At 41.9% G+C, this 18,584-nt stretch overlaps 1 protein-coding gene across 1 annotated transcript in view; it reads left to right on the plus strand.

Annotated features, from left to right (window-relative positions):
* The window catches only part of LOC121932863 (sodium channel protein type 5 subunit alpha-like), a 345,269-nt gene that overhangs the window by 296,719 nt on the left and 29,966 nt on the right, over window positions 1-18,584 (plus strand). The window contains exon 21 of the mRNA XM_042471901.1: window positions 17,836-17,958. Within this exon, the coding sequence (XP_042327835.1) occupies window positions 17,836-17,958 (123 nt within the window). The remainder of the gene's footprint in view (window positions 1-17,835; window positions 17,959-18,584) is intronic.

The raw sequence follows: 18,584 nt of genomic DNA on the forward strand, positions 1-18,584 counted from the left end.
TCAGTATGTGGCCCTACACTATGTGAGCTATATACCCCCCTCCTATGAAGCCCCCATGCATGGCCATTCCTTTCTTTATGGGGAGGAGGAAGGATTATAGATGGATCCAGCAATGTTTCCAATGCCAGGCACAAAATGATTACTGTGGTGTTGAGACCTCTGGAGGGCTGGGTGTATCTCAGCCCTGATGTCATCATTTTGCATCTGGCTGTGTGGAGAGTCTTCTGTAATCTTGCCATGAAGGGGGCTTCTGAAGCTATTCAGTAAATCATGGAAGTGGGCTTTGGGTGTTGTGGGGAGAGAGAAAGGGAATACCAACTCCTGAAGCACCCCAAAAACAAACATACTGTACATGTGCAGAAGGGGCTAATAGGGACTCTTCAGTTGCTCCTGGATTTCTCAGAAGGTGGGTGACATGTGTAGGGGGGACATGATTCTAGGCTACATCACTAAGAGTATAGTGTCTAGGTTGAGGGAAGAACTGGTGCCATTCTATTCCACTTTGATGAGACCTCACTTGGATTACTGTGTCCAGTTTTTGACACCACCATGTACAAAGGATGTTGACAAGCTGGAGCATGTGCAGAAAAGGATAAGCAAAATGGTGAAAGATCTGGAAGCCATGCTTTATGAGGAGAGATAGCCATGTTTAAATATTTGAAGGGGTGTCATATAGAGGATGGAGCAAGCTTGTTTTTTGCTGCTCCAGAGATTAGGACATGGGACAATGGATTCCAACTACAGGAAAAGAGATTCCAGCTCAACATTAGGAAGAACTTCCTGACAGTAAGAGCTGTTTGACAGTGGAACATGGTGCCTCGGATTGTGATGGAGTCTTTTCTTTCGAGAAAAGCCGGATGGTCATCTATCAGGAGTGCTTTGATTGTGTCTTACTGCATGGCAGAATGGGGTTGGACTGGATGGCCCTTTGGGTCTTTCCAACTGTGTGATTCTATGAACATAAACAGTATATTTAGGCCTCCTTCTGGACCACTGGACCCCAGTAATTTGGGCTGCCTCTTCCCTGCACTTTAGCCCTGATTCTTTGGCAACTGCTGGTGTAGTGCACCAATAGGATTCAGACCATTAGCTCCATTATCCTAATAGTCCCTTACAAAAAGCTTTGCCCCAAAACACACCATTTCCCAAAAGTATGAAGTTTTTTTTTCTATTCCTTCTCTTCTCTCTAATGTGATAGCATCACTGTCTTCATTTGATTCTTCTCATATCTTTCTTTGCATTCTGCAATGTTCCTTCTATCCTATCAGCCTTCAGGTGCCCCCAATGCAACGTGGGGGCGTGGCATTTAGATGATGGATGCCCTGAAGCCACCCCCAAGCTGGCGTCACACTGCCTCCTGACCAGACCGCAAGCAACATTGCGGCACTCCGGCAGCACAGCATTTCTATGCCACACGCCACAGGAGTGCCACAAACTGGCAGCACCCCAGAAAGAGTGCCCTTTTGCCAGCTCAAAAAGGAGCCAGTGTGCAGTCAGATTAGGGTGTGAAGTTGAGTGTGTGGTTGTGCTCAAATCATAGAGCACTCAAAGCATAGAGCCGCCCCTTCATGGCCATCTGTATGGGCCCAAAGTTATTAATGAGGAAGAACACACAAACTAGGAGAGCTTGCAGCAATTTGCTTTTGCCTGAGCCTACTGGGAAGGGTGAGATTCCACCTGTTCTTCTCTTCTCTTCCTCTTTCTAACTGGGTACAAACAACTTTTGCACTTAAAAAATCATACAATCATAGAATACTAGAGTTGGAAGAGACTGCAAGGGCCATCCAGTCCAACCCTCTGCCATGCAAGAAATCCAAATCAAAGCATCCCCTATAGATGTCCATCCAGCCTCTGTTTAAAGACCTCGAAGGTCATTTCAAGTAAGCTGAGGACTAAGTAGCAGAAAGAGAGAGAAAGTAGGACATTTTAAAAGCAGATGAAAAAGTGGAATGATGGGATTCAATGGGACTGTCCTTGCCAAATCAGGACAGTTGCAGGGGCGACATTTGTCATTTGCCTCAAAGTATTTATTTCTCAGGCAGCTGCAAAGCTGCTTTTACCTTCTTTTCTTGTGAGATGGTGAATGTTCAGCAACCTTGCAAATTTTTTACTGGAAAGCTCTGTCTATTCTAGGATCTCTGCATTAAATTCAGAAAGCTTGGCTGTTACACAAATGTAACAAAACACACACATGTTGAAGCCAAGAAGAAGCATCTTTTATACAGTGCTTGGGTGGCTGGCAGGCTAACAGCCTCTTATTCAGGACTCAGACAGAAGAAGCCTTCTGCCAATTCATCTGGAAAAAGAAGTTGCTGTATGGAGGAAATGTATTGATGGCTTGTAATGACTTTAATTATTTTCTGGATTTTATTTTCCCAGCAAGAGGGAGGCTTGTATTGCTTTGGCAAATGATTGTACAATCTGCTGTAATCACTAGTTCCCAAACAGTTGCTACTACCAGACACAGATCATATGTTGTTGTAGCTATTGCTTTTGTTGCTCTTGTTGTTGTTGATTTAAAAGTGCCTACGTAGAAGTATTGGACTGCCAGCACATTGTTGTTGTAAGTGGGAAAGAAGCAGATTGTTCTGAGATAACTATGGCAGTGCGTTAATAATAGTATTAATAATGTGTCTGCTTTGGCAGAGTTGCACTTGGAAACTTTCAGTTTCCCACATTTCATAGGTGGATTCTCGGACCAAGCACCACGAGAGTGTGGTAAACATGGCAAAAGTTAATATGACAAATATTTTTCATCCAGAAAGAAGAACAGACAAAGCTAGGAAAGGCTGCAGCAGAGGGGGTTTGCCATTGCATTCTCCTGAGGCTGAGAGAGTGTGACTTGCCCAAGGTCACCCAGTGGGGTCACATGGCTGAGCCAGGATTTGAACCCTAGTCTTCAGAGTCATAGACCAATGCTCAAATCACCACATCATGCTGGCCCTTTAATATTACACAGTTGTAGCACTTTGATTCTGCTGTAATTGCCATGGCTGTGTTGTTGGAAACCTGGGACTTGTAGTTTAATGAGACGCTGGAGTGCTCTGTTGCTCTGGATTCCATGGCACATTGCCATGGCAGTTAGAGTGGGATCATGGCATTATACTTGTGTTGTGTAAAATTATTGTTGTTGTTGTTGTTGTTTCCATTTATACCCCACCTTTTCCCCAAAACTGGAACTCAGCATTTTTCTAAAAATGTGAAAGGGCCAAGGTTGCAAGTAGGGATGGAAAATATATTCAAAAATATTGAAAAATTGGTGTGTGAAGAAGCCCTGATGAAGAGAGTCCTAGGCAGGTGAGATTCTTTGTAGTTCAGCATTTATTCTGTGCAAAAATAAAATAAAATAAAATAATGTGTGTGTGATTTTTGTGTGTGCAGAAAACAACATTTTTTGCACAGCAAACTGCAAAGTTTTCTCTGCAGAAAACTTGTTCCAATGCTGCCTGGCATCCCCAGACAATGCTGAGGACTCGAACTTGCTTCCTCTGCAGAAAATGTTGTATTGCATTCAAAAATTAACTACATGCACTTTGGGACTATTTCCTGAACTGCAAATACTCTTCCAAAACTATGCAGGTTTTGATTACTCTTCATAGTGAGAAGAAAAATTGTATAATTATTCATTCTTGCCTGTGAGAATGGAATTTATTGAAATTCACATCCCTAATTGCAAGACTTTTTTTTTCTCGTATGGAAATCTATGCACATTTTTCATAAAGAAGCAATTTTGTGCATATTTCCCTGCTGACTGAAGGATGTTTGTGCTTCTTCTTCCATTGGATGCCTTTTAGCCATTCCTACACGATGCATGATTTTCTGAAAATTTTACTTCTGTGAAACAAACTACAACCCCTCAAAATGTTCAAGTTTCCAAGACAAAGTGAGCTTTGTCTTGAACCAAGGGTGTATCTACATTCAAGAAATAATGCAGTTCGATACCATTTTGAATGCTTTAGCTCCATCCTACAGAATCTTAGGATTTGTAGTTTTGTGAGGCACCAGCACTCTTAGAGAGAGAAGGCTAAAGCCCTTTAAAACTACAGATCTCAGGATTCCATAGGATGGAGCTACAGCACTTAAAGCAATGTTAAACTGCATTATTTCTCTGATGTAGACGCAACTCAAATTTAGAAAGGTTAAAATGCAATATTAACCTTGGAATTTCATCTTTGACAAAAAACATTTCCATCCATGGGCCCAAAGCTAGGAAATATTACATTAACAATTATTTTGGCCTGGTACAGGCTGCTGGAAAGCATCAGTCTGAGGCCAATATTAGAGCTCAGGAGTACAGAGTATTCACACGCTCCCGAGCCCTACCATGCACCGCTGGTGCCATCATGGCGCGGCCCCGTCCACATGTCGGCTTCCATGATGACGCAGGCATGGCACAGCATCCAAACGTGTGTATGTCATCAGTGCGTGTGAATGCACCAATGGCGCAACAATGTTGCCTGGTGCGCAGATTAAAAGAACCCACTTTCAGCAGTCTGACAAGCCCCTTTGTTACTCTAACCTGAACTTTTTTCCAGCAATGAATTAAAATTCTTATTTATTTATTTCTTTATTTAATACCCCAACTTTCCTCCAATATTCTAACCAAGGCAGCTCACAACTGCCTTTAAAATCCAAAACACCAGTCTTAGGTGCATTACAGACGCACCGAAGGGGCGTATTAGGGTTAGGAAGGGGCATATTAGGGTTGAGAAGGGGTGTCACTTCCGGACGTCCCTCAACCCTAGTACGGACCGAGTCCGTACAAAATGGCAGCACCCATCCACCCAGGGGCCACCATCTTGACGTAGCGGACTCATTGCGTCCGCATGTCATGCAGCACAAATGACGCCACGAGTGCGCCATTGGCGCCTCGCAGCATCATAACCGTGCCGCAAAGAGAAGCGCCATTTTGGGGCTTCTTTTTGCAGCGCGGAGGAGCCACACAGTTTGTTCGCTGGGCTCCTCCACGCTGCAAATGGCGGCAGCGGCAGACCACCCGTTTTGGGCGGTCTGTAACGCACTTTTGTAAAGGTTTTAAAACCATTAAACAAACTATCCCATTAAATCCCATGCTAATATAAAACAATTTAAGGGGCCAAACAGCCAGTCAAAATAAGCATGTTTCCGGCTAGCCTCGAGGTGGGGCATTTAGACGATGCATGCCTTGAAGCTGGCTGGAAAATGCACCTGAGCCATGCTACAGGGAGAAAATCTGGACTAAAACGGAGCTGGATTTTCCCTCTTCTTCCCAGAAAGTGCACATCTTAGCATGTACATATAAATGCACCGATGCCAAGGAGGCTCTAAAGGGGAACTCTTTCCAAACCTTAACTCTGATTGTGCTGGTAAACACCCTGTCACAGGAGCACATTTAAAAGGGACAGAGCTGCCATACCCAAGCAATGAGGGTGTAATGCCCAAAAGAGAAACCGTGACACCTCTCATGGAGACGAGTATAAAATACACAAAACAGACAAAGAGGGGGCATGGGGTGAAGGGGGCGTGAATGGGGGCATGACTGTACCTTGCCTGCATCTGCATGGGCACACATCTGCTCCAATGCTCTTTCCTGGTGAAGTGCTGCACATGCGAATATGTGCAGGTTTACAGGGTTGGCCATTCAATGAGATGGCAGTCACTGGCAGGTCACTTCTGCAAAGGTGTGCAGGGATGGTGGGGGGAACAGTGAAAAAAATGTACCCAGTGGCGTGGCTTGAACCTGTGCCCTGTGGTCATGACATGTGCACTCCAGCTGCCTTGCTGTTGGTGGGGTTTCAGTGTGACTTTGGAAAAGGCAGCTTCAGGCTGCTTTTTCCTGACCATCTGTTTTGCCCCTAAATACCTTTAAAACATGACAATGTGATTAAATATATAGGGCCATAGTCAACTAGAGGAGACCATTGAATCAACTGTTGAATGTTGGGTCAACAAACAATTAAATTCCCTTTGATTCAACAGAATGTTAGTAACAGGACTACTAACATTCAGTGAATTGTGTCCATTACATACCCACTTTAACTAACTACAGGGATGTAGTCAAGTGCAAGGATGTCTTTAAAAACTACAAATATTCACAAAGTGTGTGCAGCTTTCTGTGCAGAAAGCAGACATAGGTCCAAAACACATGACAGAAATAATCCAGTTTGAGACTGCTTTAACTGCTCTGGCTCATGCTAGGAAATCCTGGGAAATGTAGTTTGTTGTGGTACCAGAGCTCCCTGACAAAGGCTAAATGTCTCACAAAACTACAGTTCCCAGAATTCCCTAGCACCGAGTCAGACCAGTTAAAGCAATCTCAAACCAGATTATTTCAGAAGTGTATTTTATTTTATTTATTTTATTTATTTATTTAGGTACTTATATCCCGCCCTTCAGCCCTAATGGCTCTCAGGGCGGCTTACAATAATATTTTTAATCAGACAGTTCCCTGCCCTCAGGCTTACAACCTAAAAGACACGACACAAAAGGAGAAGGGAATGGTGGAGGGAAAGGGGATGAGGTCCAGTGGTTCTTCTCTCCCTCTGAGGCCTGGACCAAGGCAGATGGATTGGACCATAGAAGGTCACTAGATACAGTGCCATAGCAATGGGGACAAGTGGAGACCCTCACATTTGGTGGCATTGCGGTAGGCTGACCATACATACCATTTTAAATGGGACGGTACCATTTTTTTTCATATTTCCAGACCGTCCCATTATTTTAATATAAATGTAAATTTTGTCCCATTTTCAAGAAAAATCACTTGTTATATTGTTAAAATGGTTTGAAGATCCCCGTTTGAAATTATGGTTGTCAAAAAAAATTGTGTCATGGAGTGTGAGAAGTTTTATAGGAGGTATTGAAAGACCAAAATTTGCTTCATACAATTACTCCATCAGAGAAATATTTATGGTATGATCATGGTGAAATACAGTCCCCGTCTAGGTCTACCTAAATTTTTGTACGAGTTCTGCCACTGAAGAATAATTGTTCGCTCAATATGTTCATGTAATAAAACTTTTGTTATCGTCTTACTTTTTCACGAATACAGAATATTGCATAACCCCATTCCGTTTTGGCCAATGCCCTGTTTTTAGCGCAGGGAAATATGGTCAGCCTACAGTGATGGAATAAATAGAAGTCCACACGAAGTATAAATAGATCATAGTCACAAGGAGGTGTCTTTGTGTGAGAGAGAGTATGTGTCAAGGCCTACCAGGTGTGCTGAAACCTCCTGTTCAGTTTGGGAGCTCACAGTTGCTGCCTAGGCTTTAGTGTAAAAAGAGTGGAAATGCAAATGGTGACACTGAATCAGTCTTCAGAACAGCAGGGCTGTGTCGCCAAAAAAAGAGAGAGAGCAAACTTCACAATCAGTGACACTAAAGAATCACTGACTAATTAACTTCCGTGAAATATTGTGTTTCCTGCCAAGAACTTATTAATACCAGGTGATTTAACCAAACCTGATGTTACTCGAGAAAGTTGCTTAATAGTAAGTTTCAACATTTACATATTGAGCTCTGTTGCTTGTCACAGCTGGTTAGCAATGCTGTTGTTTGCTTTAATGTGCTGATGAGTCTTGTTTGGCACATTTTCAGCAAACTGAGAAACATTTTGGTGAGGGTTAGGATAACCAATCACAGGGTTTCCCCGAATGCAATTGTCTGTGGCTCATTTGCTGTCTGTATCGTGATTGGAAAGTGATTGACTACCACTACTATCTTTTTCAACATCATTGAGAAGGCAAAAGGAAAGCCAGCTGAGGTATTTTCCTGTTTGTGTCTTTTCCCTTTGTACCAGCAGCATCCTAAACTTGCCCCTTTTTATGCCCCTTACCTGTGGAGCTGTCAAAGCTGGTATGGACATTAACACTGAACAAGAAGCAGAGATCCCAAAGCATGATCTGATAGCTAGGAATAAGCTTTTACTGGAGACAGAGCCTCTATAAGCTAAGGATGGATGGGTGGATGGATGGATGGATGGATCACATTTACACACTGTGCCAAATCTAGACAGGCTGTCACAGCAGCTTAAATGTTAATTAAAAACAACAACAAAGCAGTCTCAGCCCACATGATTACGATCTAAAAAAGACATGCAACACACACAAAATAATAATAAGGAGTTGAGAAAGAGAAAAGGAAAACAAGCAAAATGAAACTTTAGACATGGGCCCTTAGGTTATGAGGTTCTTCAGCCTAGTGGAAGTGCTGCTGGTGTTGGATGATAGTTTCAGGAGAAGTAAAGCGCAGTGGATCTGGTTTCTCAGATGACTTCTTCATGGCCTTTTTTTTCATTTTCTCAGCAGTTTGGAGGAAGGAAAGATTGGTGGTAAAGATTATGCAGAACTTTTGGTACATCCTTTGACTATAGTTCTTGTTGCTTGGGTTGGGAACAATGAGAAGGGAGGGGGAAATTAAGAGCAGGTTGCTAAAAGTCACCGCTTTTGGCTGGACCTTCTCACTGCCCTCCCTCCCCTGAATGGATGCTTCATTATGATATAATATCACTATGACTGTGATTTCTAAGTATAGACGTGGTGCTTAGTACAATGGCTTAGCTGGCCAAATTCTTAGCTGCCAAATGGCTTAGCTGCCATTGTACACACCAATCCATCCACACCCACCAGCAACTGCTGTTAGAGTTCCTACTTCATCATATAGCATTGACCTCAAATTTGGGTAGAAAAAAAACGGTAGCCTTGGAAGAAGTTCAAGAGTAGTCATTCAATTTACTCTACCAATAATAATAATAATAATAATAATAATAATAATAATAATAATTTATATCCCGCCTCTTCCGCTTTGAGGATTGAGGCAGGTAACAGCAGAGTTAATACAATATACAACAATAAAAAAAACAAACCCCACAAGATCCCGGCCCAACCCTCCCTCCCAACTATAAAATTAAACAGTAAAAGATGGTTAAAAAGTACATAACAGTACAGCAAAATTAAAAAACAAACAAACCGCAAATAAGAAAAATAAGAAAAAGAGGGGGATTCAAGTGGTTCTGGACATTATCAATCGGGGAAGGCCTGCCAGAAGAGAGGCTTTTTAAAAGCCTCGAGTGAGGACAATTGGCGAATCTTTTCCGGCAGGTCATTCCAAGTTTTTGGAGGGGTGACAGAGAAGGACCTCCAGGAATTTCGCCGCCAGTCTGGTCTTTCTAGATTGTAAGAGTTTTTCCCGGAGGATCAGAGTGTACAGGAAGGATTGTATGGGAGGAGGCGTTCCTTCAAGTAGACTGGACCCAGGCCATGTAGGGCTTTATAGGTGATAACCAACACCTTGTACTGTGCCCGGAAGCTAATAGGCAGCCAATGTAGTGATTTTAAAATAGGTGTAATATAGTCGAACTTGGATTTTCCGGTGAACAGTCTGGCTGCCATGTTTTGTATCAATTGGAGCTTGTGGACATGGCACAAAAGTTGCCCCATGTAGAGCACATTGCAGAAATCAAGGCGAGAGGTTACTAGAGCATGTACAACCGTTTCTAGGTCCTGCTGCTCCAGGTAGGGGCGCAACTGGCGTATCAGCCAAAGCTGATAACAGGCACTCCTGGCTGTCGCATCAATCCAAATTTTGCTCTTAGCCAAAATGCTATATGTGGGGTGGCAAAACAGAAGAGGAAAAACATTTTGGCGCAGGGCTACAAGTGGGAGTATTTTAACAATACATCAGGTGAAGATTTGTGGTATAATTTGAGTCCAGTTACTGACTACAGGGGAAGGCCTCATGTCCAAAGAAAATAGAAATCCTGAGACTGCAATGGAATGTGTCTTGTCTTGCAAATCCACACATTTGCAAGGCTTACAACATATTTTCAAGGGGAAAAAGTGTACACAGAACCATGCATAAGTTTTTAGAAATGCACACAAACTCATCATGGTATACAATTGAAAATTTTGCATGAATACCCTTTAGTCTGTCGAGAGAGGTGTACTGAAATATGTACAGTAAAGTGTAGCTTTCAAAAAACGTGCCATGTGAAAATAGTTCATTTTATTCATTTACTGTATATTCCACCCTTTTCCTAATATGGTAGAACAGAAAGAAACTCCTCTTAAAACTTAAAACATAGGCAGACATAGAGAGATAGGATTTTTCTTGCAGTCTAGATTAGAGGTTCCCAAACCGGGGTGCCCGCACAACCCAGGGTTGCAAGATGTATTTTCAGGGGGTGCGACAATGAATGGTTTATGCCCTTAAGTGACAAGTCACAAGTCATCACTCAGCCAGCTCCCTGTATGCCTTAAGAAGTGGTAGTAGGTGGTTGTGTTGCATAGACAATAATCTCATTGTCTATTTATTCAAAAGGAGAAAATTTTGCCATTTATAATAGTTTGCAACTTTTTCTAAATTAGAATCTAATTGCTCACCTTAGGCCCAATACAGACAGGCCTAAAGTGTGCCCCCATCATGTGCTAGGGGTTGGCCAAGGGCGCACCGCCCATACTGGCCTCACCCCAAGCACATGACAGGGGCATCAAAATGGCGGCGCCCTGTACACATGGATGCCGACATTTTAACATGACGGACGCTTTGCGTCCGCATGTCCTGGTGCGTTTGTGATGCTGCAAGTGCGCCATTGGTGCATTGTGGCGTCACAAATGCGCCGCAAGAAGAACCCACTTTTTAAGGGTTCTTTTTGCTCTGCAGGGAAGCCCCACGGTCTGGAGGCTGTGGCTTCCCCGTGGAGCAAACCAGGGCAGCGGGAGACCGTCCTTTTTGGGTGGTCTGTATCCTGCCTTAGAGTGGCATTTTATGCACTGACTAAAAGCTTCTTTTTTAAAAGTTCAGTTTGTTCACCCGCGGTACTGTATGTGGTTCAAATTGTGGTTTCTAAATTAAAAATTAGACTCCTCCATCTTCAAATTCGATATTTGTTTTGTAAGGGGTGTGAACATTAACCAAACATTTCTGAGGGGTATGGGGCATAAAAGAGGTTGGGAACCATTGGTCTAGATCTAAGCCAAGTAGGGTTTTACTTTGAATTTTGCCCAGAAACACACTGGTAAGCAGTGATGTTGCTGCAACAAGAAAGGTACAGTGTTCCCTGTAAACAGAATTACATAAAAAGGTACAAATAGAAAGAGTGGAGAAATGATGTCCCAGTCCGGTATGGGCCCAGATGGCATAAGAAAGCTGTTGGGATTCTGAGAAACAGAAGAAGAGTGACATTGATGTTTTCTACAATTCTACCAAACAAAGGCAGAAGATGATAAAGGGGACTGGTGGCAGAGAAGTGGTTCCCTTCTCATATGTTCCATTAGAAGTTTTTCCTGGCCTAGGAGCAGAGCTGTCATGTTGGATGACACAGCCAAGCACAACACTCCAACCGCTGTATCTTCTGTTAGACACAGATCTGAAGGAGCAGGAGATGACCGGTCACTGCTGTTGGATAGCAGACTAGTGGAAGTGCTCTGGTTCTCTGAATGCCGAAAGGTATTATGTTTTTGTTTCCGTGGATGGCCCTCCCTCCATAGCTTAAAATTAAGTCACCAGCTGTGACAAGCTTTCAGAGATCTACAAGCCAAGGAGAATGTCAAACACGTGTGACCAGATGATCCAAACACCAAGGATTATGGACAGGGGACTAGAGACATTCTGCATATTTAGGGGAGTTGGATCCTCTCAGGATGCCTTGGCACCTTGCATGCCCTCTTTCCTGCCACACATGTGCCACATTCTAAAGTTGTGTCTGTGGGACAAATACTAGGAAGTCTTTAATGGTGACTGAGTTGCACTTTCCCGTGGGTCTGTACTTAAACGAACTCTTGGAAGCTACAATGCGGATAGGGCTTACTGATTCCTTATCTGATCTGCACGGCTGTTCAAAATTATACAAGTATTGCCTCCACTAATTATTCTCACAACTGGTCCTGCAATGGTAGAGAAGGGATTGCTAAAGGGATACTCAGCTGGTGTAATGCTTCAGAGCCATCTCATGGATCAAGCAAGGGAATGCGCCTCCCCATCATTTTGGGATGAGATTTCCCACTGTAATGGCTGGAATTAGGTGTGAAGCTGCATCCCTTTTTAAAAAAACAAATATTATTTTTGCCATGTTATTGCTGGATGTAAATAACTGCAAAATAATTGTGAGTATTAGTGAACTGTGAGATAAGCTTTGCTTTGGGACAAGTATATTCAAATCTCATAGGTCCCACCCACTCATGACATGGATTTTCCAAGTCATGGACTCAGACTCACTTGTTCCATGTACAGGCTGAGTTTCCTTTATCCAAAAAGCTTGGGATTAGAAGTGTTTTGGAGTTTGGGGTTATTTTTTTTTTCAGATTTGTATTTCCATATACATAATGAGATATCTTGGAGATGAGACACAACTCAACTTATAAAATTCACTTATGTTTCATATACCCTTTACATTCATAGCCAAAAGATAATTCATACATAACATTTTAAAAATAATTTGGTGCATGAAACAAAGCTTGTATATACTGAATCATCACAAAGCAAAAGGTGTCAATATCTCAACCATCCATGTGAAGAATTTTGGATTTTGGAGTATTTTAGAATTCTGCATAGGGATACTCAACCTGTATACAATTGAAATGGGAGGGTTTGATTCATTGGGACATATTGTGCATTTACAAAAAAAATGCATAAATGTTTAGTAGTAGAAAACAAAACTGCAGCATGGATACTTTTGAGGGTATGGCATAATGGAAATATTTCATAGCATGCCAGGCTACAATCACTATTTCTTGGCCTAAATCCAGTTGCCAGTTCCCAACTAGAGTAGCCCACTGAATTTATGAGATTTATGTCTGTGATCCAAAACACACTGCAGAAATAATTCATTTTGAGATCACTTTAACTGCCCTGGCTCAGTGCTAGGGAATCCTGGGGATTGCAGTTTATTGTGACACTAGAGAAGGTTAAATGTCTCACAGAACTACAAATCCCAGAACTCCCTAGCATTGAGTCAGAGCAGTTAAAGCCTTCTCAGACTGGATTATTTCTGGAGTGTGTTTGGACCTGTGTTGACTTACCATTCAGCGTTTAGTTGAATGGGTCTCTTGTTAGGAGCAGCAACTAAATTTACACTCTTATATGAAAACCCTTGCTCATATATTTGTCACTTCTCTAGTCTGATGTGATACCAACATTAGATAGAGCTTACATTTTGGCCCTGCACTGGATGATCACTTGAAGTATATCTGTATATGAGACAAATGCCCACCAAATATCTATGGAAATGAAGCCATAAAAATGGGTTGAGGTCAGGTGAGTGGATAGTTCTCCTTGTTGCTCCATTCTGTATGTCCAAACTCATTCTTGAACCACTGTTTCCATGACTCTTAAGAATGGTGTTCTCTGGCCATTTATTGCAAGACGTTAAATAGTTTTGAGAGGTGGGTGGCAATTTACATAATGTTACATAGAAGATTATGGCTTCCTAAAGCAGTGCTAATACTCCCCTATGCATTTCCTAGAAGTAGCAATTATTTTGGTTCAACTGGAATCACCTGGAACAGTGTCACCCAAATGACCCATCTGTGATGAACAAAAGGCCACAACATCATCATCAGCCACAACACTATTCTCCACCCGCTCCTTAGAACTATTCACATGCCAAGCGGCCAATGCTTTCTGACAACATCTCTGTCACAGAGCTTCAAAAATTTAGTTTTTTGGGCCACAGCTTGAAGAGTCCCTCATTCATTAAACTTGCTCCCTGGAAGATTCTGTCAACTGAAGCCCCAAAAAGTAAATTTTCCTAGCTCTGGGCTCTATGTTGGCAAAGAACTCTGGGTCTGAAAGACCGTGAGATACGTTGGTTTGTGGGATTCTGGAACAGTGTTCTGGATTGCTTTACTTAATCCAGGTCTCCTTTCTTATACATAATTACAGCACTTTGATACCTCTTTAACAACCATGGTTCCATCCTCAGGTATTCCTGAGACCTGTAGTTCTGTGAGGTGTTTGAAATTCTCTACCACAGAGTTCTAGTCCCTCACCAAACTACAAATCCCAGTATTCCATAGGATGCAGCCTTGGTAGCTAAAGTGGTATCAGGATGAATCTACGCTGTAGACATAATGCAATTTGGCACCACTTTAATGGCTATGAATCCTGGGATTTGTAGTTTTGTATAGCACCAGTAAGTAGTCTTTGACAGAGAAGGTTAATGACCATGTAAAACTAGAAACCCCTAGGATGGAGCTACAGCTCTTAAAGTGGTGTCAATCTGCATTATTTCTGAAGTGTAGATACACAGGCTGCTATAATTGTGTGCATGTCTTTTTGTCTGTCTATCTATCTATCTGTCTATTTCACACATATAAAACTGCTACAGTGGGAGAGAGGCCTGAGTTTTGATGACAACCCAAGCTATGTAGTCTTTCAAATTTTACTTTGATTTTCTCCTGTGCCAGTGCTCTTCCTACAATTACCCTCCGAAAGAACTTGCAGAGGCATAAAGCCAACTCAGTAATGATAGCAGACTTGCATCTCTCAGATATGAACCGAACATAAAAATTATTTTAAAGCACATAATGTTTTTAAAATGTAGACCTCTGCTGTGTGACATTCCTGCGAGATGGGATTATGGGTGTGACATTCATAGAAAGAGAGAGGATCAAGCAGATGTGTTGGAAAGAATCAGGTCTTAACAAGTTTGCACCGGGGAAGTGGCGGAGGTTGAAGGAAGAGGCGGTAAAGCTCTCTCTTGGAAAAGTGCTGACTTCCCTATTTGCCTGGGCAATGTGGGGCAGTCAGCAGAGATTTTGAAAGCTGTTTGATTATTTAAAAATATCTTCCCAGGTCACATTTAATCAAGTCCACAACACCAAGCCTATACTGTTGCGTCTCCTCTTAGAAATAACATTTGACAGGGAGAAACAAAATATTCCCAAAATCAACAGCAAGGTATTTAGACATCTTGTCCACACCTATGGACTCTCCTTCTTCTGGAAAAAGAGTTTTCAGCCTTTGCAGGCTTCACTGCTGAATCCTAAGAAGTGACACCTAATGTCATGTAGATCTATATCAGGAGTACTGCTGCACATTTGCAGTGAATTTTGAGTCAGTTCCGAGAAGGGCTGACTTGTTAGTCTCAAAGAAGGACTGAACCCAGGGTCCATTCTGTGTGGCTTGCTAATTTGTGAAACCAATTCAGTGGAAGGTTAATACAGGTTTATCAATGAGGCCAAAAATTTGGATACAATTTCCTGGACAGGCAGCTTGGTCATCTTTCCATGATCTATTTTCCTCTGCACTCTTCAGTATGTTTCACAGCATGCACTCTGTTCATTGTAGAAGAGGGGGCCATTTTGCAGTGAGGCCTAAAAAATTCTCTATTGCCCAAGAGCAACATACTGTATAATGTGCTTGAGAATCTTTTGCAAAAAAGACGGGTCCTATGGCATACGTTTAACAATTTAAGAAAATATTCTGCAGAGATAGAGTTGGGGATAAGACTCAAAGAACCACTAGTGACTTCTAGGTCAGTGAGATGATAGATCCACCATGGATTTTAGAACTAACTATCAAGGAGCTTTCCAAGGTTCCTAGCCCTACCCTTGAAATAGGTTCAGCACCATGGAAAGTTCCTTTATAGTTAGTTCAAAAACTCATAGTGGATTCACCACCCCAGTGACATGGGACCAAGCTATGCACTCCACAAGCAATTTGTATTTCTCTAAGTGATAAATAGATCTTTTGGATTGGATAGATTAGAAAATGGGGAAAGTACAGTGGGCCATGAACATTTGTTGCGGTTAGGGGTGCAGGAACCCCATGAAAATAGAAAACCGGCAAATTTTTTTTAAAAATAATTTTTATATCTGAGAAAACACCTCCCTAAGAATCTCTTGGTCCTTCAGTGCAACTCTGTGGTCAATGTCTACTGGAGGTTGACCATAGAACTGTGTTGGAGGATCTACAAATGCCTAGAGAAATCTTTTCTCTATGAATCTCTAGGTCTTCAATCACAACTCACTGGTCAACCTCCAGCAGAGTTATGCTGGGAGACCTGGAGATTCCTAAAGAGGACATTTCACTCAAATCCTTCAATAAGCAAATCTGCAAAAGTCAGTGCTGCAGATTTGGAGTATTGACTGTAGTGCGTTTCCTGCCATTCACCCCAGTTTTCAAGTAAAAAAGTCCCAAGTTCAGCTCCACCTTAATTCTATGACACAGTTCGGCTTTAGCAACTTTCTAAATGTGGAGCAGAGCTTTGAAAGGATTTTTCTTGTGACTGGCGCTCCCAAAATCACCCAGCCAGCATTAACTGTGATGCCCAAGGGATTCTGGGAACTTTAGTCTTTCTCTAAATATTCCCAAGCCCTGATATGGGCTGTGCAGCATGTTGCAACCTGATGGAGCAATGGAAAGATAACCAACATTCATTCACATTTTGCATCCACACTGCCTCAAAATAATAATAATAATCAAGTGAATCTATCCTGGTTGTTGGAATCTCTCCTGAATGTGCTGTTTTCTCTCTCTCTGGGTATGTGTTTGTGTGTTTTCCCCTTCTTCCCTTTCGTTTCTCATTTTGACCAATAATTTCCAAATTCCATTCGATCTGCACAGATTTCAGTTGTTTGCCAGATAGCAACAATTCTCGGTTATGACCACCTGGCTGCTATGAAATCTCTCAGGACGCTGAGGGCCTTGAGGCCTCTCCGAGCCTTATCCCGATTTGAAAGCATAAGGGTAAGGGATGCCCATTTTCAGTGTCTATGGAGTGTCTGAAATAACCAAAGCCTTCTCTTCTCTTTTTACAGGTAATGCACTGTCAATTCTTTCTTTAAGGTGGCACATGGTAGTTTTGTCTACTACTTATGAAGAGCAAAATCAAGATGTGTGCATGTTACCCAGTTATATCCGTTGTTGTGATTCCATTCTCTGGGTCATTTGGGTGAAGGATTTGAAATTCTGGCAGCTTTAGTCCATTCCCCAGAACTACAGTTCCCAAAATAACTGGAATACACATCTGCACTATAGGACTAAACTGATTTAATCCCCAATCCTGCTGTTCTCAGGATACCTTTGTATCTTATGAGTAGCTCACCAAGCTACAAATCTCAGGGGTTTTTTTTTAAAGGATGGAGCCACAGCTGTTTAAGGGGTATGAAACTGATATAGCTACATAGTGCAGATACACCTTAATGTGTATAATTCTTTTTTAAAAAGGCCTAACACTGTGAACAGAGATCTAGTAGCATTGGGTTTTGTTTTCAAATCTGATATTGTGCAGATATATGAACAAATATTTGAGTGACAGTTTAATTGGCATTGTCAACATTCATTTTTAAAAGGAGTAATAATTGATGTTTAGGCCTTATAAAGCATATGAGCACATTTTCTTGACAGCACATAATTTTATCATGAGAGATGCGCCTACATCACTATTGTTTCTGTTTAGTTACCTTATAAAACCATTTTAAAAAGTTTATGTTTCAAAAACCCCACTGTCCACATTAGACTCTCTTGTCCCTTTTCTGGACAATTTTAAAACAAAATTTGACATCAGTCAGAGCTCCATGTGGCCACTTTAGTGAAAGCAGACAACATTTATGAATGGGATTCCAACCAGAACAAAGGCAACACAAAACCTCCAACAATTCCTAAGTCTTATGGTTCCATTTTGCATTGGTTCTATATCATGAGTCATGGAAAAGATTATGATATCTGTGGCTGCTCTTATTTTTCTACTTCTGCTGGGTTAATGTTGTATTTTCCTCCCTTTAGGCACTTTCTTCATCCGCTGATTAACCAGCTTTATCTTTTCAGGTGAACATCCAGAGAATGAAAGCTAAATGGTAGGATTTGTGCTAATCGTTTGGACTTCTTTCCTCCCCCGTTTTGTGTCTCCATTCAGGTCTCTTTAGTAAGCCTCATAGCTAGTACACTTGGATACTCCGAAATGGGTCCCATTAAATCCCTTAGGACCCTCAGAGCTCTGAGACCTTTAAGGGCACTGTCACGATTTGAAGGGATGAGGGTAAGATTCAACTTAACCCCTCCCCAACAAGATCCATCATTGAAGCCCATGTGTCCATCAACATCCAGCTGCATCATTCATTCATTCTGTTTGACTTTGTGTTTTTGTTTTTTTCATCCAATGCTGTAAATGAAACAATCAGGAATGGCATATGTTGCAAAATGCTCCCTCTTTCTGCCACAAAATCATTCTGTTTGCTTGTAGGCATAGCTTCAGTTTTGACCAATTCCTTCTTTGGAGGAGTTCATTGTGAGCTAACCCTGCTGCATGCCTTCTCTTGCATCTATTTACAAGCCCATTTCAGGCTGAGATAATATCTGGTTGTATTATAACCTTCAACGTTTCACAGATGAAAACCAGGACATGTGTGGTCAAGGCTGCATCCACACTGCAGAAATAATCCAGTTTGACACCAGTTTAACTGCCATGGCTCAATGCTATGGAATTCTGGGTACTATAATTTGTTGTAGCACTAGAGTGCTCTGACAGAGAACATTAAATGACTCACAAAACTACAATTCCCAAAATTGCATAGCAAGTTAAAGTGGTGTCAACCTGGATTGTTTCTGCAGTGCAGAAGCAGCCTAAGCAACATCAGGTTATTTAAAATAGGCAAAAGCTATAAA

The sequence above is a fragment of the Sceloporus undulatus genome, chromosome 6 (genome assembly GCF_019175285.1).
Source record: "Sceloporus undulatus isolate JIND9_A2432 ecotype Alabama chromosome 6, SceUnd_v1.1, whole genome shotgun sequence".
Lineage (NCBI taxonomy): Eukaryota > Metazoa > Chordata > Lepidosauria > Squamata > Phrynosomatidae > Sceloporus > Sceloporus undulatus.